This window comes from Oncorhynchus mykiss, chromosome 4 (genome assembly GCF_057628025.1).
Source record: "Oncorhynchus mykiss isolate SJ-2025 chromosome 4, ASM5762802v1, whole genome shotgun sequence".
Lineage (NCBI taxonomy): Eukaryota > Metazoa > Chordata > Actinopteri > Salmoniformes > Salmonidae > Oncorhynchus > Oncorhynchus mykiss.
Window position 1 is genome coordinate 66,270,212 of NC_143025.1, and position 23,829 is coordinate 66,294,040.

Genomic DNA, 23,829 nt, shown 5'->3' on the forward strand with positions numbered 1-23,829 from the left:
CATCTCGCTAAGGCTATTGGAGGAAGATCTTATCCCGCCCCTGTTGTGTCGCCGTGGCGTAGGTCCCTTTGTATGAGGTCTTTTATGCTTTGAGGATCGTGCAAGCTGGGATACAGGAGGAAAGGATTGAATGCTATCTGTTCTGTTTTCTCTCCTAGAGCCGATCTGGCTGAGGGAGAGGCTGGCTGACATATCCTCTGGGGGTGTAGTAGTCAGCGAGGAAGAGGACCAGGGCCAGAGCTCTCGTGTCCATGTGGTGGAGAGGGCTTTCAGCAGCACACGTGTGTCTGTTCCCCAACACAATGCCATAATAATGGTTCCTGGGCTGGGAGTTAGAGGGGCCAACAGGGCCTGGCAGACAGGAGCTGCTCCCCCTGGCTCATATGCCTGCCTGACTCCCACACGCTGGTATGGTGGAGCCCAGCCAGGACAACCAAACAGCCAGCCAGCCTAGATGCTGCCCCCGCCTCGTCTTTCCTTCTTTCTCTCTTATCCATCTCTCGCTCTCCTTTTCTCTATTATGACGGGTATCCTCCCCTCTTGCTTTCCTTTCCCTGTCCTCTCTATCTCTTTCTCATGTGTTCTCTCTCTGTATGTCCTCTCTCTCTCGCTCCCTCCCTCAACCTCTCCTCTCTCCTCCCATCTGCAGGAACAAAAGGCCCTGAGTGAGGCTGAAGATTGTGCAGGCCAGGCAGGCTCTGCTCTGTGTGTCTGTCTGTCTTCCCAGTTCTACTAATCCGACCTGCTTTATCGCTCCTGACAGGTGGTCCCTGGCGGGACACAGAGCATTCACTCCGCAGGAGCTAAGAGCTCTCTCACTATCTCTTGCTCTCTATATGTCTCTCTCTCTGTTTCTCTTTCTTTCTCTCTGTCCCTCTCTGTCCCTCTCACTCACTCTCCCTCTCTTTCCCTCCCTCCCTCTCCCTCTCTTTCCCTCCCTCCCTCTCACGCTCTTTCCCTTCCTCCCTCTCGCGCTCTTTCCCTCCCCTCTCACTCACTCCCTCTCCCTCCTTCTCACTCACTCACTCCCTCTCTCTCCCTTTCCCTCCCTCCCCCCTCTCTCTCTCTCAGCCACTCGTTTCCATCTGAATAGCATCACAGACACCAGTTACTCGCACAAAACACTCACTGAAATACAAGCCATTTTCAATAACCTTTAGTATGGTCAATGGTGCAGTGTAGGCTGTGATGGACGATAAGGTTGGTTGATGTAGCCTACCCTACCATCTTCCTCTCCCTTTCTCATTTTCGTCTGTCTGTCTCTGTCTGTCTGTCTGTCTGTCTGTCTGTGTCTGTCTGTCTGTCAGTCTGTCTGTCTGAGTTAATGCATTGTTGCAGCTCTCGTGCCCTAGCAAGAGCTGTTCACCGGGAACACGCACAGTGATAAAACCCCTCTCACTCTATTACCTAGTGTTTGCTCATTCATCTCACATCACCCCCTCCCCTTAGCCAGCCGTGTTACGATGTATCTGGGACATAATAAAGACGTCCACTAGCTAGGCTCCTAAATATATCAATTATTCCCAGTCTACCTTCCATGCTACATTGCGTGCCTCTGAGTCACCCCACCGTTAACTGAGAGAATTAATGAATAAAAAAGAACGCACTGGCGACTGAAACACAATTATCCCGGGGAGTCACGGCAGCACTTTGCCAGGCACAAATTCAAATCAATAGAAGCTAACAAGTCGGGGACAGTAATGAGCTTGGCGTTTTTTGTTTTTTCTCCCGTCCTGTTGCCTATTTTGTGACTGGGGTGTAATTGATGACGAACACAGGGAAAGTAATCCGTGTCTTGTAACGGACCCTGTGTTAGACTCTGCTATAGGGGAGATCTCCCATTCCGCTTCCGAGCACATGCCTTTTATTTGCTGGAGAGCCAGGGCCCAGGGAATATCTGTCTCTTCGCCTCTCTTCCATGGATCTGCTTCAATCCAGGCTTTTAGAGGATCTCTCCTCACTGCTGTCTTCAATTTACGGACAATGTTCTTGTGTGCTAGCGCATTCCGCCTGTTCCAGCCCTGAAGGATTAGACTACAGAAAACACCAGGGCCTTTTTCTCCTCACTTCTCTAATGTTTGGTTGTACATCATCATTCACCCCCTCAGGGAGAATGCAGTGGGAATCCACACATCTTCTGCTTTGTTTTTTAAAGGGAGAGGATAGGATGGTATTGTGGCTAGTTTATTTGTTCACTCGTGTTCTCAGTCTCCGACAGAACTATTCCTCTACTTTCTTCCCTCTCAGACATGGGGTAGATCCCAGCTCATCCTCACCTTATGTAAATGACTCTGTGAAGGAAACCCTGGGATGCTGGGAGCAGTTTATCACTCTGTGGTCTGCCACAGCCCTCCCCCTCCTCTTCCACCTCCTCCCAGCTCAGTGGGCTCAGCTCTTAGGCACAATAAGGCAAACATATTAGAGGAAGCTGCTGAGGATCTGTAGTACTCAGTATGCTGAAAGAGGCAACAGTGAGGATAGAGGGAGCCTGGCAGTCGTCAGCAGCTCAGCCCTCCCCTTCTGTCTGTCCGGTCCAGATTGCGCTCAATATTAAGCCCTCCCGCTCCTGTGTGAATGGACGTCCTTGTCTGCCTCTACTTGTCTTTGGTCCAGCTGCGGTGGAGGCCCATCTTCGGCATCTTTCAACACCACATCTTTCTCGGTCGGTCTTGGAGTGTCCGTGTAGGATGTGTATGAGAGTGCATAAATCATAAAAAGTGGGTCAATGCAGATAGCCCGCTATCCATTTGATGAACTGTTCAGCCGTCTTATGGCTTGGTGGTAGAAGCTGTTCAGGAACCTCTTGGTCTCAGACTTAGTGCTCCGGTACAGCTTGCCGTGCGGTAGCAGAGAGAAAAGAACTTGAAGCACTTTACCAGCTCCACTCCAGCCCCGTCAATGTGAATGGGGGTGTGCTCAGCCCTCCGTTTCCTGTAGTCCACGATCAACTTCGCCTTGCTGACCTTGAGTGAGAGGTTGTTGTCCTGGCACCGCACTGCCAGGTCTCTGACCTTCCTATAGGCTCATCTTCATCTGTGATCAGGCTGGAGTTGTGCGTGGCCACGCAGTCGTGGGTGAACAAGGGAGTACAGGAGGGGACTCTCGGTCCCCGGGTGGGGGCTCTCGGTCCCCGGGTGTGGGCTCTCGGTCTCCGGGTGGGTGGACTCGGTACCCGGGTGGGGGGACCCGGTACCCGTGTGTGTTGTGTGCGCTGTGGTTGTAGTTGAATTTCTTCACAGAGGGACAGAGCATTAATTTCCCCCATACATTTTTATGTCCCATATAATGTGACAAAATTCACTTAGCCTATTGTTCATTAATTTTGTTTCTTTTGGGTCCAACAGTAAAAACGAGTCGGGCCAGTGGCATTTCGTCAGTGGCCAGTAACTTTTTTTGTTAATCTGTTCTGTCGTAGTCTACCATTGAAAACTACACGCGTAAATGTCCTGCTATTTGTATTTGAGCAATATGATTGGCCGTTCATTCAAGCACCACCACGCTCCCACGAGTCACGACTTCTCGAGTAGTACATGAGTTGACGCCATCACACAGCACGTGTGAGCTGTCTGGAGCAAAAGGACGTGCCCTACTCACGGAGCTAATTTATTTCTTCTTTATTCTAAAGAATAGAGTAATGACTTGCATTGCTAAATTATATTACGCAGCTTTTTAATGTATACACTACATATGGATGCCTGCTCGTTCAACATCTCATCCCAAAATTATAGGCATTAATATGGAGTAGGTTCCCCCCCTTTTGCTGCTATAACAGCCCTCACTCCACTGGATGTTGGAACATTGCTCTGGGGACTTCCATTCAGCCACAAGAGCAAGAGTGAGGTCGGGCACTGATGTTGGGCATTAGGCCTGGCTCGCATTCGGCGTTCCAATTCATCCCAAAGGTGTTTGATGGGGTTGAGTTCAGGGGTCTCGACAAACCACTTCTGTATGGACCTCGCTTTGTGCACAGAGGCATTGTCATGCTGAAACATGCCACAAAGTTGGAAGCACAGAATCGTCAAAAATGTAATTTGTATGCTGAAGCGTTAAGATTTCTCTTCACTGGAAGTAAGCAGCCTAGCCCAAACCATGAAAAACATCCCCTGACCATTATTCCTCCTTCACCAAACTTTGCAGTTGTCGCTTTGCATTGGGGCTGGTAGTGCTCTCCTGGCATCCCCCAAACCCGGATTCGTCCGTCGGACTGCCAGATGGTGAAGCGTGTTTTCAGTCCTCCAGAGTCCAATGGCAGCGAGCTTTACACCAATCCAGCCGACGTTTGGTAGTGTGCATGGTGATCTTAGGCTTGTATGCGGCTGCTCGGCCATGGAAACCCATTTCATGAAGCTCCCGATGAACAGTTAGTGTGCTGATGTTGCTTCCAGAGGCAGTTTGGAACTCGGTATTGAGTGTTGCAACCGAGGACAGACTATTTTTACATGCTTCAGCACTCGGCGGTCCCGTTCTGTGAGCTTGTGTGGCCTACCACTTCGTGGCTGAGCCGTTGTTGGCCTTAGACGTTTCCACTTCACAACAACAGCACTTACAGTTGACCGGGGCAGCTCTAGCAGGGCAGAAATTTGCCGAACTGACTTGTTGGAAAAGTGGCATCCTATGACAGTGCCATGTTGAATGTCACTGAGCTCTTCAGTATGGGCCATTCTACTACCAATGTTTGTCTATGGAGATTGCATGACTTTGTGCTCGTTTTAATATACCTGTCAGGAACAGGTGTGGCTGAAATAGCCGAGTCCACTCATTTGAAGGGGTGTCCTCATACTTTGTGTATCATAATAACCAAATATAGCCTATTAATAGTTGAATATGGAAAGAAAGTATGCCAACCTATACTGCCCTACCAAGCAAAAAGGCAGTAACTGCTCATAGTGTGGAACCGAGAAAAACTGCTTTTATTTCCCTTGGTTTCACAGTAACTTTATGCAGTTACTGCTACATGACCCGCATTTTCTCCAAAACACAATACAATAGAGGCAGGATACTTGTCCACATGATTAAGCATGTATTTACTTTTGACCAAATGAGTAGTTACTGCCTTTTTTCTTGGTAGGGCAGTATAGGCCCTGCATGACCACAATGCATTTTAGAACAACACCATGTCAGGACCAGTAAAACATTATGTTTGGGACAGTAGATTCTTTGCCTACTGGTCCGACCGGGCCAGTGAGTAAAAAATGTTCACGTTGGGACCCTGGCGTGTTTCATATGCTGCCACGGAGTGGTGGCGCATAGGCTATTTACTGTGCTTTGATTGATGAACAGCAAGCTGGACTAGTTTATAAAAGGTGTCAAACTGACTGAATAAAGTCTATCTCATATATCCTTGCCATTCATAAATTATACGTGAATGGTATCGCATCCGGACAAGTAAACTAAAGTTCTCGTTTTTATTTTCAATATGAAGTCCATCTGGACAGACAGTGGTGTTAAAGTGAGTGACTCGTAAGAGAGCTGTTCATTTGGCTCCCTAATTTGCATACTGGTAGGCTTGTTGGCGATTATCTGCAGATAAATTGTAAACACATTCGATGAAGATGGTGAATCCTCCTCACTGCAGGAACAACAGGCAGGCTAGTGGACAGAGAGCCTCACTCTGGTCCAAGATATGATAAAAGAAAGCGGATTGGATTGTTTTGAAAGCTAACGATACATCTAGATCCATATATTTGAAAATAACAGGTCTGCTGATTTGATCAAAGTGTTGACAACGGAGTAGTCGACTGCTGTTCTCTGTGTAGCAATGCCCATGATTAACACCTGCTACATTCTTCAATCATACCTGGATTGCAGATAGCTGAGAAAATGCCTCTTAAACGGCAGCTTGAAGCCTGTGGAAGTCAGCAGACTCGTACAGGATTCTTTAAAGGTCCAGTGAAATCCAAATTAAGTCGTTTTTCATATGGTATAGTACAACAGCTGATGAAACTAACACTGTAAAAATGTGATCAGTGTTATTTCCTACAATCTACAATCTAGCTTTAGAATATACCATAGGCCATCAAAACAGATTTTTTGGGGTTGCCTGGCTGGCTACTTTTTCTATTTGACTGTCTACTCCATGTGTTAGTGGAAAACACTATGTCTGTGTGTGGAGTAAAGGTGATCTAGAGTTTTTTTTTTTTTACTCTAGTTGCACAGGTGACATGCTGGTAGAAATGAGGTAAGACGGATTTTCCTGCATTAAAATCATTGGCCACAAGGGGCACTTCTTGAGTGAGTTTTTTTTTTCTTGTTTACTTACAGCTACAAAAAATATAGATGCAAACTCTCTTGGTAAATAATATGGTCTAAAGTATTCTAACTCAGGTGAGCAGAACCTTGACACGTCCTTGATATTAGATATGGCCAGGCTATGGTCAATGTCTGTACATTTGTTAATTTCTTTCTTTGTTTGAAATATTAGATTTTGAGGTGTTGTGATAATTTGAGATCTCTGTTTAGAACTTATTTACATTGAAGCTTGTGATTTTAAATTAAATACAATTTTGCCAGTAATTAGTGTATGAATTAGGGATAGCTATTTCTATTTGTTTGAATGTAGATATTGATGGTCCAATTGTTGAATTTAGCTGGTGCTTTTGGGCCAATTGTTCTAAAGGGCTGCACTCTGTGTTTCAGGGTTGTTTCTCCTTGGGTGAAGTGATATCTACTTTCCTAACATTGGATTTTTTTCTGAAGATCATGACTTTGTTTTTATCCATATTAATGGATAGTGCCCAGTCCTTACAATACTGTTCTATCAAGGACAGACTTTGTTGGTGGCAAGATTACTAAGCCATCAGCATATAAAGTCAACTTTATTTATTTGTATTGAATAAGGTCGGGCTCCTATTACAACCTTGTCCCACTCGTCCGTTCTGACTAAGGAATTGTCGTCTTCTTTTTTTGTGCCCCAACACTAGGTTAAACAAAATAGACTCTCTCAGCGTAGGCCTGCTCTGTTCATATGCTGTCTGGCCTACAGGCTTTACCACTCTTGAGGGCCTTTTATTGTATAATTTTATTCAGACAAAGCAATAGGATTGTCCAGTTGATGTTGATTTTGTTTGGATTTTACTCTTAATTCTAATTATTTTAATTGTTCTATTATTGATGTTTGGGTGTAGTCAGTAAAAAAAAAATATATATATATATATATATATATATATATATATATATATATATATATATATATATATATAACAGGTTTTCAAAGTGTTGTTTACAGTTTATACAAACTTTGGTTGGGAGGTTTTTATTTTTAAGTGCTATCTAGTTTCCATAATTCCCAAAATGAATTTGTATTGATTGCCTCTATCTTGAGTTCCAGAATGGCGTAGCAGTGTAGACGTTGTTTGTTGTTCTCCCGTGTAAATTTAGTATTTTTTGTATATATTTCAATATATTTTTTATCTCTTTTTCCATTTTTTAAATTAAATATACCTTCCGGCAACCCAATGTGATACGGATCTGCTATTTTTAGACCTTATAGCCAGAACCTACATCAGAAGCTAGCCATCAGAAGCTAACCAGCTAATTAGCTACTAGCTATTTAGTCATTGTTAGCCACTGCTAGCGGCCTTTACCTTTAGCACAGATACCAGCCGCTTTTAGCCTGGATAATACTTGCCAGTCTGCTCAACGCGTTATCGACCCTGAGCAAATCGGACTGTTTTTCTCCACGACAACACTGGATTTCTGCTGTAAGCCCTGGACCGTTATCTAGATCATCACAGCTGCCACCGAGTGGCCCAGCCCCCATCTCCCGGCCTGCTCAGTGGACCCTATGATCACTCGGCTACACAGATGATGCCTCCCGGACTCTTCACTAACACGACTAGAATCTACTACCCCACCGGATTCTTGCCGTAAGCTCAGGACTTTTTGCATTGGATCATCGCTGCTAGCTAGCTGCCACCTTGTGGCTTTAGTGGCTAACGCCCTTGTCCCGAAGCTAGCACCAGTTAGCTGTGAGCCAGGCTAGCAAACTACATTACTCCAGCTACAATACCTATTTTGCCAACTGGCCTCCAACTTGCTAGCGTAGTAACGACTACCTAGCGGCTTCCCTGTTTCATCTATTGCTGTTCACTGGACCCTATGATCACTTGGCTACATAGCTGATGCCTGCTGGACTGTTAATTAATCACAGTTAAACACAGCCTCGAACTCAGGCCCTGTGTGTAGTTAACTGACCCTCTCTGCCCCTTCATCACCATTTTACCTGTTGTTGCTGTCTTAGCTGATTAGCTGTTGTTGTCTTAGCTAGCTCTCCCAATCAATACCTGTGATTGCTTTATGCCTTGCTTTGTCTCTCTCTAATGTCAATATGCCTTGTATACTGTTGTTTAGCATAGTTATTGTTGTTTTAGTTCACTGCGGTGCCCCTAGTTCCACTCAACATGCCTCAGATACCTCGTTTGTTTCACCTCCCACACATGTGGTGACCTCACCCAGCATAACTAGTGCGTCCAGAAATACAACCTCTTATCGTCACTCAATGCCTAGGTTTACCTCCACTGTACCCGCACCCTACCATACCCTTGCCTGTACATTATGCCCTGAGTCTATCCTACCACGCTCAGAAATCTGCTCCTTTTATTCTCTGTCCCCAACGCACTAGACAACCTTGTTTTGATAGCCTTTAGCCGTACCCTCATCCTGCTCCTCCTCTGTTCCTCGGGTGATGTATAGGTTAACCCAGGCCCTGCGTGAACCCAGGTCCTGCGTGTCCCCAGGTGCTCTCATTTGTTGACTTCTGTAATCGTAAAAATCTTGGTTTCATGAATGTTAACATCAGAAGCCTCCTCCCTAAGTTTGTTTTACTCACTGCTTTAGCACACTCCGCCAACCCTGATGTCCTTGCCGTGTCTGAATCCTGGTTTAGGAAGGCCACCAAACATTCTGAGATTTCCATCCCCAACTACATTTTCCATCAAGATAGAAGTGCCAAAGGGGGAGGAGTTGCAATCTACTGCAGAGAGAGCCTGCAAAGTTCTGTCATATTTTCCAGGTCTATGCCCAAACAGTTCAAGCTTCTAATTTATTGATTTTTTATCTCACCTTTGAAATAAGTCTCTCACTATTGCCGCCTGTTATAGACCCTCCTCAGCTCCCAACTGTGCCCTGGACACCATATGTGAATTGAACTCGGTCTTCAGAGTTCGTTCTGTTAGGTGACCTAAACTGGGATATGCTTAACACCCCAGCAGTCCTACAATCTAAGACAGATGCCCTCAATCTCACACAAATTATCAAGGAACCCACCTGGTACAACCCTAAATCTGTAAACATGGGCACCCTCATAGATATCATCCTGACCAACTTGCCATCTAAATACACCTCTGCTGTCTCAGCGATCACTGCCTCATTGCCTGCATCCGCAATGGGTCCGCGGTCAAACGACCACCCCTCATCACTGTCAAACGCTCCCTAAAACACTTGTGCAAGCAGGCCTTTCTAATTGACCTGGCCCGAATATTGACCTCATCCCGTCAGTCGAGGATTCCTGGTCGTTCTTTAAAAGTAATTTCCTCACCATCTTAAATAAGCATGCCCCTTTCAAAAAATGTGGAACTAATAACAGAAAAAGCCCTTGGTTCACTCCAGACCTGACTGCCCTCGACCAGCACAAAAGCATCCTGTGGCGGACTGGGCTAGCATCAAATAGTCCCCGCGATATGCAACTTTTCAGGGAAGTCAGGATCCGATACACGCAGTCAGTTAGGAAAGCAAAGGCTAGCTTTTTCAAACAGAAATTTGCATCCTGTAGATCTAGTCCATGGAGAATAAGAGCACCTCCTCCCAGCTGTCCACTGCACTGAGGCTAGGAAACACTGTCACCACTGATGAATTTCAATAAGCATTACTCTACAGCTGGCCATGCTTTCCTCCTGGCTACCCCAACCCCGGCCAACAGCTCCGCACCCCCCGCTGCTACTTGCCCAAGCCTCCCCAGCTTATCCTTCACCCAAATCCAGATAGCAGATGTTCTGAAAGAGCTGCAAAACCTGGACCCGTACAAATAAGCTGGGCTAGACAATCTGGACCCTCTCTTTCTAAAATGAAAAGTTGCATTGTTGCAACTCCTATTACCAGTCTGTTCAACGTCTTTCGTATCACCCGAGATCCCTAAAAGTTGAAAAGCTGCCACGGTCATCCCCTTCTTCAAACCGGGTGGCATTCTAGACCCAAACTGTAATAGACCTATATCCATCCTGCCCTGCCTTTCTAAAGTCTTCGAAAGCCAAGTTAACAAACAGATCACTGACCATTTTGAATATTACCATACCTTCTCCGCTGTGCAATCCAGTTTCCAAGCTGGTCACGGTTGCACCTCAGCCACGCTCAAGGTACTAAACGATATCATAACCGCCATCGATAAAAGACAGTACCGGGAAGCCGTCGTCATCGACCTGGCCAAGGCAATCACCGTATTCTTATCGGCAGATTCAACAGCCTTGGTTTCTCAAATGACTGCCTTGCCTGGTTCACCAACTACTTCTCAGATAGAGTTCAGTGTGTCAAATCGGAGGGCCTGTTGTCCAGACCTCTGGCAGTCTCTATGGGGGTGCACAGGGTTCAATTCTCGGGCCGACTTTTTTCTTTGTATATATCAACGATGTCGCTCTTGCTGCGTGTGATTCCCTGATCCACCTCTACGCAGACGACACCATTCTGTATACATCTGTCCCTTCTTTGGACACTGTGTTAACAAACCTCCAAACGAGCTTCAATGCCATACAACACTCCTTCCGTGGCCTCCAACTGCTCTTAAACACAAGTAAAACTAAATGCATGCTTTTCAATCGATCACTGCCCACACCCTCCCGCCCGACTAGCATCACTACTCTGGATGGTTATGATATGTGGACAACTACAAATACCTAGGTGTCTGGCTAGACTGTAAACTCTCCTTCCAGAGTCATATTAAACATCTCCAATCCAAAATTAAATCTAGACTCAGCTTCCTATTTCGCAACAAAGCCTCCTTCACTCACGTTGCCAAACATGTAAAACTGACTATCCTACCGATCCTCAACTTCGGCAATGTAATTTACAAAATAGCCTCCAATACTCTACTCAGCAAATTGGATGCAGTCTATTACAGTGCCGTCCTTTTGGTCACCAAAGCCCCATATACCACCCACCACTGCGCCCTGTATGCTCTCGTGTGCTGGCCATCTATAAGTCTTTGCTAGGTAAAGCTCTACCTTATCTCAGCTCACTGGTCACTGTAACATCAAGCACCTGTGGCATGCGCTCCAGCAGGTATATCTCACTGGTCATCCCCAAAGCCAACACCTCCGTTTGCTGCCTATCCATCCAGTTCTCTGCTGCCAATGACAGGAATGAATTGCAAAAATCGCTGAAGTTGGAGACTTATATCTCCCTCACTAACTTTAAGGATCACCTATCTGAGCAGCTTACCAATCGCTGCAGCTGTACACAGCCCATCTGTAAATAGCCCATCCAATCTACCTACCTCATCCCCATATGGTTGTATTTACTTTTTTTCTCTTTTGCACACCAGTACTTCTACTATCACATCATCTGCACATCTATCACTCCAGTGTTAATTTGCTAAATTGTAATTACTTCACTACTATGGCCTATTTATTGCCTTACCTCATCATGCCATTTGCACACACTGTATATAGACTTTTTCTATTGTGTTATTGACTGTATCTTTGTTTATTCCATGTGTAACTCTGTTTGTGTCGCACTGCTTTGCTTTATCTTGGCCATGTTGCAGTTGTAAATGGGAACCTGTTCTCAATTGGCCTACCTGGTTAAATTAAGGTGAAATAAAAAAAATATATATATTTTGCCAAGCTCATTAGTCATATAGAAGGATTTATTCCTTTGAAATAACTTCTTATATTGGCTTAGGGCCTGTTGCTATATGAGATGTGTTTTTGGTTTGATGAAACTCTTAGTTGTCTTGCAATGGAACATTAATTGTCAATCCATTTTTCCTTTTGAAGTTATCTTTTTTGATGTTCCCTTTTTCCACCTTTTTTAGATTAGCCAGTTTTAGAAATATATCAATCAATTCACAGGGGTTAAAGTTGCCCGTTAATGCGACGGATTTCTGTCATGTGGGTTCTGGAGAGGTCGTTTTTGAGATCAGTGTAGATCCGTAGTAAGAATATCTGGGGGTGTGTACTGACCTGACATGCATGATTGTTGATGACACACCAATGTTGCGATGAAGGGAATTAAATAGTGTTTATTTAATTTGTGGGTATAATCCTGGATGCTGATTGGTTAAAACCACATTCCAGACTGTGTCTATTTCACAAGTTACCACCAGCTAAAGCTATGATGTTGACATGCCTATTTACTCTGTTCCATCTGACTGCACAATTCAGTCTCATCAGCCCAGCCAGACAATTTATAAACTTGATCTCCACTGTAAAAAGCATTGAGACATTATCTCACTTTTCTTTTAGACTAGCAATTGGTTTGCAATAGCAGAGATTTGTATAAACCTCGCTGTCTGTCTCTCTGACATTTGCACCATTGTTTCAATATTGAAATTCGATCTCCAGCTGTCCTATAGTAATGAAAGTGTAGGGGTCGGGACAAGACAGACAGGCAGGCAGATTTTCTCAGCCAGTCGAAATCATGAATCGGCATCATTTTTATGGATGTGTACACAGAGAGAGATGTCAATAGAAAACAGGTCAAGCAAATGCAGCTAGTCATTCCAGCATCAGTTTGAAGTTATTTTTTGTATGTGTTGTTGGCTAGCTCCTCTGAACAACAGTGTCCTGAGTAGAGAGCACATTTTCTATGCCAGGTGAAATCGAACATCATTAGCTAACTTTTATGGATGTATTCAAATAAATGTCACTAGAAAACAGCTTAAACAAATGCAAATGAAGACTGGGTTCCAGCTCTTTAGGCCAAAGGCAAATAACTTCAGACTTTGTGTATTACAGGATGAGATAGTAAAAGCTTTGTGTTCCATGGTGTCTAGTGTTGTTTTCGTGTGGTTTAGACTCGGACCATTACAGTAGGTGTGAGCCGTGTTGAGCACCTGATACACACCGCTTAGGTCGCAGGATGGGGCTCTGTCTCTCTCTCTGTCACTCTGTCTCGCTCGTCTGTCTCTTTCTCTCTTGTCTAGTTCTGGCATTTAGGTCTCTCTCACTCTGACTCTCATACTGCCTTAAGAGTGCTTATAGACCATAATCTGAAAACCTTGTTGGATTGCAGTGATCTTAAGCCACACACCTGGGCCCTGGTCAGTTAATAGGCTGAGTCAGAGGTTGAAGTGCCCTTTTGGTCTTTACGCTACATGGTCTTTACGGTAGATTGGGGAAATGTTTGCTTCTCAGCTAAGGAGGCCAAGGCTATCAGCTCTAGTCTCAGATAGTCCATTCCACTGCCTATATGTCAGCTGTCAATGGAACTCACTTGTGGCAAAGAAGTCAGTTTTCCTGCACCTGGTCTGACCTTTAAGACTCCTGGTGTTTGAGTAGACGGACGGACGGACGGACGGAACGGAACGGAACGGAACAGAACAGAACAGACAGGTCTCTTCATTTGGGCTTACTGCTGCCCCTCAGAAGCTCTCTACTTTTCTCGCATACTTTCTCTCTCTTTCCCTATGGCATTTTATCCCTCCTTACCTCCCACAAAATCCACTTATCTCACTAGCCCTCTCCCTCTTTCCCTCTCTCCCTCACTGCTGTGGATTCTTAGCTGTAATAAGTGCTGCGGCCCACAGTGCTGACTTAAGATAAATCCCTCCAAATGACTGTGGTAATTGCCTTGAAGTGCCCTTTCACAATGTCTCCCCCTGCACCCAGGACGTGATCTATTGTGGCTAGCTCCGTTAATGTCAGCATAGCAGAGAGGCACAAACTACAAACGACACCTAGTAATTGTAAAGCACAGGCACGCCATTCCTCTAAAAAATACTTATTGGGGTGTAATGGGGGAGTGGGGTTCTCTCTTTCACTGCTTAATAGTTCATTAAGGAATGGAGAAAGGTCTGAGTCGTCATTTTAGATGTGAGGTGAGAACTCTTCAGGCTCTCTTTGCTAATATAAAAAGCTGCGCCTCAGCAGCACATTAAAGGAAGGGGCACAACCCCTGATCTCAAAGACTTCAGTTTGTTACTTTTCAATCATCAGGTTGAAAATGCCAGGGACGCCAGGTGAGTTCTCTCACTGGCACTGCCCAATCGATGGCCTAATCAATCTTTTAAGTGCTTAGGCACAGCAAAAAGCCCCAGGGGACTCCTTTCTGAAGTCACAGTTTAGCGTTGAACTTTCAGCAAGCAATGATTTCTCAATTAGTCGGAAAGTCCCGGTTCCGTCCAGAGGCCTGTTTGAATGGTGTTGTTCTCCTCGGTCTTTAGGGAGGACAGCGCTGCTATGAGTCCCTCACTCAGGTGGAAGTAAACTGGGAGAGTGCACTCTGGTAAAGGGTGTGCTGGGTTTCATTCCCTAATGTAATTTGACCTCCCCTGTCCTGCCTGGTGTTTTGTGCAGCTCACCACAATTAGATCGGACAAAAGCTGCTCTTTCCCAGCAATTAATATCTCAGGCCCCTTTCAGGCTTTAGCCTGCTGAGTGCAGGGTGCCATCTTAAGAGGGTCAGACCACTCTGTCTGATGAGCTGATGAGAGATCCAGTCTGGATACAATGCTATTGTCTAGTCACTGTCATCCTCAACAGAAGCCTGTGCAGACATCTGCAGGACTGTGCTCATGCCAATGGAAATCTCAGATGAAAAAATCTGTCATAATATCACCACAGCCCCCCGAGTATCTATCTGTATTTGATATTGTATTATGTGATATTAATCCACAACGGCTACAGTAGAAGCAGATACAGTCAGTTCTCAGAACTAACCTATGGTTCAGTAGCCACGTTGAAGTGAATTTCCATGGTGCCGTGTTTAGTCCTGTTGTTGACCTGTGATGTGTGCTCCCTGGAGAGTCATGGCAAGGTATTGGAGATCCCATCCCAGAGCCCCCCCAGTCCCTCCCTGACACTTTATCCAGGTATAGCTGGGGTGGGGGCTCTGGGCCGATCTATCGGAGGCACCAGATCCCTGTCACAGACACGTGGAGTAATTTGGGCTGTGTCCCGCGAGGCGGCCCAGTCACCCCTGGTCAGGCACGGTAATTCATCTTATTTAGTGGCATGTCCAGCCTTCCTCCCCACAGCCTCAAAGCACAGGACCCGTTAGCCTGGCTCCCAGTGACAGGCACATAGCCCTGTTGTACACACACACACACACACACACAGCATCACACACACACTTACCCTCGCCCATTATGTCTCTCTCTCTGTGTGCTCGGTGGCTATGTCCTTATTCCCTAGCTCTAAATGTCTTGGTAGAGGACGAATAAAATGGCTCCTATTGCAGAAAGAGGTTGTGTGCAAGTTGAAAGTAGTGAAACCAGACATCTCCCTGTTTTCAGAACTACAACCACTTCTTCCTTCCTTGTCTCCTCTGACCTGAACCGTCCAAATGAGTCTGGCGTTATCCACGTTAGGAACGTGTCAGGAAACCCGCAAAAACCCCCGTTGCTGTTTATAATCTGTAGAACACATGTCTGAGTTCTACTTCATAGCAGAGCCTCTCACATCAGTGATAAATCATTATCCAAACTCACTGGAGTGTGTTTGGAATATGATTATCATCATCAATATTTGCTAATGTTATCTGCCGTCCATCTCGCCTGGCCAGGTTGTTTGGTGGTGCAGATCATTTGATTGCTTTGTAAACCTTGTTGACAGTTTGCTTGATGACTCTAGGTGGTGCTGTAGTTAATTTATTCTCCAGCGTCCTGGCATTATTAAAGGCATTAATCACACCAATTGGATGAGACATTCTCCATTTCTCCATTTCTGACCTGTGTACAGTATATATGCCAAACCTGGTGGGATGGAATGATTTGTGGGTGTCCCGTACATACATTGCGGGGGCTCCAGATTACTTTCGGAATCTGCTCAGAAACGAGCTATAAATGTCCAATGTAATAACACGGATCCTGGAGGCGACAGACTAACTCCGTGGTGAATGAGCGAGGTAGACAGCCCACGTCTCATCGCAGAGGGGGCAGCAGTGGGAAGAAGGAACAGCGCTGTAGATTTAGTAGAACAGGTTAACAGGTGACCTTGTCCAGAGACTCCAAGGACACGGCGGGAGACAAAGTAATTATTTGGTGGCTGACGCACACAGACCTAGCCGTGTTGTTTGAGTACGGCACAACTCTCAACGGGCATCCGGTAACACAATGAGCTGAGAGCAACCTCGCCACTTGATGTCATGTAGCACCGCCCCGTATTGACACGGCTACCAAATGCCTCTTTTGAAAGTTCGCCAGCACCCGTCTTTAAGCTCTTACTCTTTACATATCCATCAACCTCCACTTTTTGAAAATACCCAATTCAATTACTTTCAAGACATCGGCTCTATTGCTCTACGACACCAATATTTGACAAGTTGCGTTTTTACCCTTTTCATTCGTGTCCCCTCGGAGCAGGCAGCTCATGGTGAGACATTCTCCATTATGGAGTGGCTGGTACCCAGTGGGGCATTCTCTAAAGCTGCTACCCTTTCTCCTTCATTATCTGAAATAAGCCATTTTACTACTTCATAGAGGAGGGAATATCTTTTCACATCAATTGGATTAGCAGGAAGCCGTGTGGCACAGGTCCCTGGATTGGATGTGCTTCCACAAACCTCACCTATCCGTTGCATGTGATAAATTTATATTTTTATTTTTTAAATGGTCATTTATTTAACCCGATAAGTCAATCGAGAACCGATTTGTCATTTACAATAATCACCTGGCCTAGAGGCATAACATTGCAACAGTGAACAGGACAACACAATACCATAAAAAAATTAAACATACACTATACAGAGGAATGGTACAAATTCACCAAATATACAACACTAAGAAATATTCAGTGTGTTAGAGCAGAAAAGGTGAAGGCAACACAGAAGACTTAATAATCAGCAGGTACATTGATCAGATAGCAGCTCAGTTAATGTTTCTGAAGGAGTGTGGTGGGATGAATATGTCAAGTTTGAGGGTCTTTTGCAGCCTGTTCCAGTCAGCGGAAAACTGGAATGAATGACGGCCAAAGGAATGAATGACGGCCAAAGGAATGAATGACGGCCAAAGGAATGAATGATGGCCAAAGGAAGTGCGAACTTTGAGAATGACCAGTGTGACACATCTACCAGAGCGCAGGTTGCTATTGGTAGTGGAGATGTTGAGGAGTGAGCTGAGGTAGATGATGGACTTAATAAGTTGGTGCCAGTGAGTCTGGCGTCGTGTATGTAACAAGGGCCAGTTGACCAGGGTGTAAAGGTCACTGTGATGAGTGTTGAAGTGGTAACAAAGTGGATGGCAGTGTGGTAAATGACATCTAGCTTTTTTCGGGGCAAGACTGTAAATTACATCGTCATAGTTCCGAATGGTCATTTTTACAAGGGTGTACTTGGCAGAGTGGGTGAAGGATGCTTTGTTGCGGTACTGAAGGTGGTTGATGTGGGTATGGAATGAGAGTGAGCATTCCATCCATATACCAATAAAACATAGTCTTGGTTATTTCTTTATTGATGCTGCTTGCAGACGTCTCTGCGCCTTCTGTTCTTCACAGCCGCACACAACCTCCTCTGGCGGCTCTGTCACATTAGAACTATACTGAACAGAAATGTGAACGCATCATGTAAAGTGTTGGTCCCATTTTTCGCGAGCTGAAATTAAAGATCCCAGAATTGTTTCAAACACATCCCCCAAAAAGTTTTTATTTTAAATGTTGTGCACAAATTTGTTTATGTACCTGTTAGTGAGCATTTCTCCTTTGCCAAGATAATCCATTCACCTGACAGGTGTGACCTATCAAGAAGCTGATTAAACAGCATGATCATTACACAGGTGCACCTTGTGCTGGGGACAATGAAAGGCCACTCTAAAATGTGCAGTTTTGTCACATAACAAAATGTCACAATGTCAAGTTTTGAGGAAGTGTGCAGTTGGCATGCTGGCTACAGGAATGTCCACCAGAGCTGTTGCCAGAGAATTGAATGTTCATTTCTCTACCATAAGCCGCCTCAAGTCATTTTAGAGAATTTGGCAGTGCGTCCAACCGACCTCACAACCGCAGACCACGTGTAACTATGCCAGCCCAGGGCCTCCACATCTGGCTTCTTCACCTGCGAGATCGTCTGAGGAGGGGGAGGGGTGCTGAAGAGTATTTCTGTCTTTTAATAATGATTGGCTGGGCCTGGCTCCCCAGTGGGTGGACCTGGCTCCCAAGTGGGTGGGCCTATGTCATCCCAGGTCCACCCATGGCTGCGGCCCTGCCTGGTCATGTGAAATCTATAGATTAGGGCCTAATTTATGTATTTTAATTGACTGATTTCCTTCTATGAACTGTAACTCAGTAAGGTCTTTGAAATTGTTTCATGTTGCTTTTATATATTTTTTTTCAGTGTGGTATATGAACATGTGCTGGTGGAGCATTGATAGAATACACAGATATTATCATGTCTACAGCTTTGTTATCTCTGTTTGTTACAGTAGCTCTTGCGACTAAATTTAGCATTCTTATATGCTGGATTTAGCTGCACCCAAAGCACTTTATCTCAGAGCCGAAGTGTCTGCATGAAATTCTAATTATTGACTGGGGCATCTTCAATCCACACAGTGAGTGCATTCACAGAAACTCTGGGGACTTCATAGGGAATGTATTTATTCTACATTTAGTATTCCTATTTCCTACGGTACAGAATCCTCTCAGGACTCGGACGTTAAGATGTGTATGTGCCTTTCATATCCTACCTGTCATTGTATATTGGTGTCATTGTATATAATTTCATGTAAAGTGCTGGTGACACTTCCCTGCCCCTGATGTGATCTGAACGGGTTGATAGATGTGCATTCGGAAAGTATTCAGACCCCTTGACTATTTCCACATTTTGTTTACGTTACAGCCTTATTCAAAAATGTATTGAATCGTTTTTTCCCCCTCATCAGTCTACACACAATACCCCATAATGACAAATCAAATCTTTGACATTTTTGCACATTGTTAAAAATAATTATTACATTTACATAAGTATTCAGACCCTTTACTCAGTACTTTGTTGAAGCACTTTTGGCTGCGATTACAGCCTCGAGTCTTGCTTGAGTATGATGCTACAAGCTTGGCACACCTGTATTTGGGGAGTTTCTCCCATTCTTCTCTGCAAATCCTCTCAAGCTCTGTCATGTTGGATGGGGAGCATCGCTTCACCGCTATATTCAAGTCTCTCCAGAGATGTTCAATCGGGTTCAAGTCCTTGCTCTGGCTGGGCCACTCAAGGACATTCAGAGACTTGTCCGAAGCCACTCCTGCGGTCTCTTGGCTGTGTGCTTGTGGTTGTCTTGTTGGAAGGTGGACCTTTGCTCCAGTCTGCCGTCCTGAGTGCTCTGAAGCAGGTTTTTTCAAGGATCTCTCTACTTTGCTCCGTTCAACCTTCACTCGATCCTGACTAGTCTCCCAGTCCTTGCCGCTGAAAAACATCCCCTCAGCGTGATGCTGCCACCAACATGCTTCACCATAGGGATGGTTCCAGGTTTCCTCCAGACATTTTTATTTTTTATTTAACCTTTTATTTACCTAGGCAAGTCAGTTTAGAACAAATTCTTATTTTCAATGACGGCCTAGGAACAGTGGGTTAACTGCCTGTTCAGGGGCAGAATGACAGAATTGTACCTTGTCAGCTCGGAGATTTGAACTTGCAACCTTCCGGTTACTAGTCCAACGCTCTAACCGCCCCACATGACGGTTGGCATTCAGGCCAAAGAGTTCAGTCTTGGTTTAATCAGACCAGATAATCTTTTTTCTCATGGTCTGAGAGTCCTTTAGGTGCCTTCCAAGCGGGCTGTCATTCTCCTTTTACTGAGGAGTGGCTTCCGTCTGGACACTCTACCATAAAGGCCTGATTTGGTGGAGTGCTGCAGAGATGGTTGTCCTTCTGGAAGGTTCTCCCATCTCCACAGAGGAGCTCTGTCAGAGTGACCATCAGGTTCTTGGTCACCTTCCTGACCAAGGCCCTTCTCCTCCGATTGCAGAGATTGGCTGGTGGGGCAGCTCTAGGAAGGTTCTTGGTGGTTCCAAACTTCTTCCATTTAAGAATGATGGAGGCCATTGTGTTCTTGGGGACCTTCAATGCCGCATAATTTTTTTGGTAGCCTTCCCCAGATCTGTTCATTGACACATTCCTGTCTCGGAGATCTATGGACAATTCCTTCGACCTCGTGGCTTGGTTTTTGCTCTGACGTGCCCTGTCACCTGTGGGACCTTCTATAGACACGTGTGTGCCTTTCCAAATCATATCTAATCAATTGAATTTAACACAGGTTGACTCCAAGTTGTAGAAACATCACAAAGATGATCAGGAAACAGGATGCACCTGAGCTCAATTTTGAGTCTCCTAGCAAAGGGTCTGAATACTTATGTAAATAAGGTATTTATGTTTTTGTCATTATGGGATATTTTGTGTAGATTGATTAGGGGGGAAATTATTTAATCAATTTTAGAAAAAGGCTGTAACAAAACTAAATGTGGAGGGATGGTGTGAGGCAGCACAGCGTTGTGGAGCTAAGTACAGTGCAAGATGGGAAGGAAGGCCTCAGACCCGCCACGCTCCATTCTTATCTGATTGGCTTTTATCAGCCTGCTGCAGGATGTAGTTCTAAACACTCTTGCTCTGTCTCCCTCTTCCTGTCGCTCTATCTCTCGCTCCCTCTCTACCCCTCTCTTACAAACCAGGAAACAGCCTCTCCTTTCCAACAGGAAGAAGGGCAACACTGCATGTGAGATAAAATGCCCATGTGACAGGAAGAGCTAACCCTAACCCATTGTCCATGGATCAGCGCCTTGTCACCACGTCTCCGACATCAGACAGGATTGACAGAAAGACGGGGGTAGATTGTGTTGCTGATACATCTCTCTTCTCTCTGTTTGTTCGGTAGGTGTTCAGGAAGAAGGCCATACAACTGGGAGAGAAGCTGTTGCCTGCATTCAAAACACCCACAGGCATCCCCTGGGCCCTCCTAAACCTGAAGAGGTGAGTCCTGCACTCAAACATCACCATTCTGTCGGTCTCTGTCTGTTTTATATACACACTGTACAGTCAGCCCACGGCTTCAAATATATCATTCACTATTCCCAATACTGGAGCGTCACTCAAATCAGAAGAGGTCAGTACCTTGAACCTGGACCTGTACAGACATACATTGTACACCCACTAGGCAGCTTGAAATAGCTCACTCACTCCTCCCTTGCATCACTCGTCCTTGTACTCTATTCACAGGCGTAAAGACCCAAAGCCTTCAATGATTTCACTCTCTCCCCTCTGTTTCCCTCAGTTACGTTAACTACACAGACTATTGCAAATACTTCTCCCTCTCCACAGCTTTGAAGTATTCTCTGCTGTGGGTTGATAGCATCGTGGTTGGCACATAAAAGCAGTTGTTTTGGGAAGTGGGGTCTCTGCTTGCTTTATACTGTCCCCCAAACCACAGAAGTGAGGAATGGTGTCAGTATCGATGCTCATGGCTCTGTTTTGGTAAGCCAGTGTTTTGACTACACACTGTCTGGACCTTGAAACACTTCAGCCGATTTTATGATGCTCTTGCAAACCGAGCCTGCCTCTAGATTGTTATTCTGTCTGCACCTTACTCTGAATGGCCTCTGCCCGGCGTCTAGGCTACAGCGTCTAGGCTACAGCGTCTATAGCTGCCATGGCTCCCTCCCTGGTCCAGAAAGAAACCGCTTCAGAACAATACAGCCCTGAGTCTGTCAAGTCAATGTTTGGCTCGGCTAACCAAACCAAAGTGACCGTTTTTTCTTGAGCAGCCCTCCATGGAAGTCTTGTTCCCTTCCTACCCTCCATCCCTCTCCTTGCCCTTATGATAGCCCCCCTGAGCTGAGGGGTGAGTCTAGCCGCCCACATCGCTGAGAACAGGGAGAGGGGGGTACGAGGACAAAAGGGAGGACAGAGGGTACTCTCGAGGTGGCAAACCTGTTGGATGATTATTATTGGGTTTGGAAATTGTTTTTCATCCGACGCTAACCAACTTGCTGCCAGGTAGGTAAAAGCAGCAGGGGGCCTCAAGGGTGAAGGAAGAGGGGAATAAATGAGGGAGGAGGAGGAGGACGTGTAACGCCAGTGGCTTGTCTCAGCCATGAGAATAAACAACCTCTCTGTCCAGTCTGCTTCAGTCTCCTGCAGCCAGTGTAGCGTGCTCTGCCCCATCAGTCCAAGGCCTGCAAGAGTTCTTATTTACACACTCACACTTAACTTAACTCTTCCCTCTCACTGCACAACCCTTGCCACAACCAAGAACAGAGAGGGATTTTTGTCAGGGTCAAATCCACATAGCTTAGCTTTAAAGAAATATCACACAACCTGAACATGTGGGTGGCTTAGCAGCACTATTACTGTACCAAATGAAAGAAATGTCTATAGCTTGATATGTAATATGTTATCTCTTCTCACATAGCTACACACTGTATAATGTTTTTTAATAGCAAGGATAGAGAAACCTGCATTCTTTTCACATTTTTCGCCCAGTGAGACTGCAGCCCAGTTTGTCAGATATTCATTAAAACTCAGGTTGTCATGGAGATGACTGGGTCTGTGTAACAAATTCATTTCTCCCCGCTTATGGCGAATGAAAGGGCTTTCTGCACGCATCGTCACATGGTGGTTGGAGCTACCAGTCTCCTGGAGTTAGAGCCGAGGCCCCAGAGGACCCCTGCCTGGCCCTAACCCCACCACTGGCCCCCAGGGGCCTCAACAGATTGGTGTCAATGATGAATTTACCGCGCCACTGAACCATACTGTAGCTGGCCTAGCTTTTATAGAGCCCACCAGACCTTGACCACAGATGGCATTTCTGATATGGAGATGGCAAGGCATAGGAGTGAATATGCTGGATTTCTTTAGATATGGGAGAAAAATAGGCTTCCCTTAGTATGTAAGTTAATGTAGAGCCTGGCATATGTATATGATTTCTGTCTAGAGACTATAAGAAGCAGATTAGCATCAGTTGGGAGCACCATCCACTTAATAGTGAGCTGTGTTAAGAGAGCTCTCCCACTCCTTCTCTCTCATTAACGTGATGACTAACAAGACGAACGCTGTGTGCTGTCAAAAGCCTCTTGGCAGGTTTTGTTTGTGACTCATTTTCTTGTTGGAGGTTATGTCTGGCCAGCCCTCTTCCCTGTGTTTTTCATCTGAACATTTTGTTGGTGCTTGTTTCTAAGAAAGCTCTTAAGAGGGGGAAGTGGTCCCCTTTGGGGAATTCTGAATCTAAACTCACTGTTCTCTCCCGGCATATAGAAAGAGATGACTTGATATTGATCAACAACTTTCCTTCTCGTTTCATCTGTGTGTGTGTTGCTGTGTGTACTTGGATGAGTCTGTGGTCCTCTGTGGCTCAATTGGTAGAGGATTGCAATGCCAGGATAGTGGGTTCGATTCCCTGGACCACCCCTACCATTAATGTATAGAGGGGTTGGTTGATTAGCAACCGTGTGCAACTATGAGTAAAACAGACAGGGTTGGCTTAGATTGTTGAGATAGTCTTCAATATTTGTTGAATACATTGTTACAATGAGCACTTGTTGTCTCTTAAATACAGTACATCGTTACAGTTGTTGGTTAGCTAGCTAGCAAATTTTTAGCTACGTTACTATTGACATGAAATCAGTCAAAACACCTCAAAACAAGACATGGTATCAAGAACAAGATGAAACTAGCTGAATCGAGTCACTTACGATTCCCCACACGGAA

The 23,829-nt window shown here is 45.3% G+C and overlaps 1 protein-coding gene across 2 annotated transcripts in view; it reads left to right on the forward strand.

The window, feature by feature from the left end:
* LOC110522207 (mannosyl-oligosaccharide 1,2-alpha-mannosidase IA) overlaps nucleotides 1–23,829 on the forward strand; it is a 167,652-nt gene that overhangs the window by 98,018 nt on the left and 45,805 nt on the right. For both annotated transcript variants that reach the window (XM_021600408.3, XM_036975779.2), the window contains exon 5: nucleotides 21,002–21,096. In XM_021600408.3, coding sequence (XP_021456083.2) covers nucleotides 21,002–21,096 — 95 coding nt within the window. The remainder of the gene's footprint in view (nucleotides 1–21,001; nucleotides 21,097–23,829) is intronic.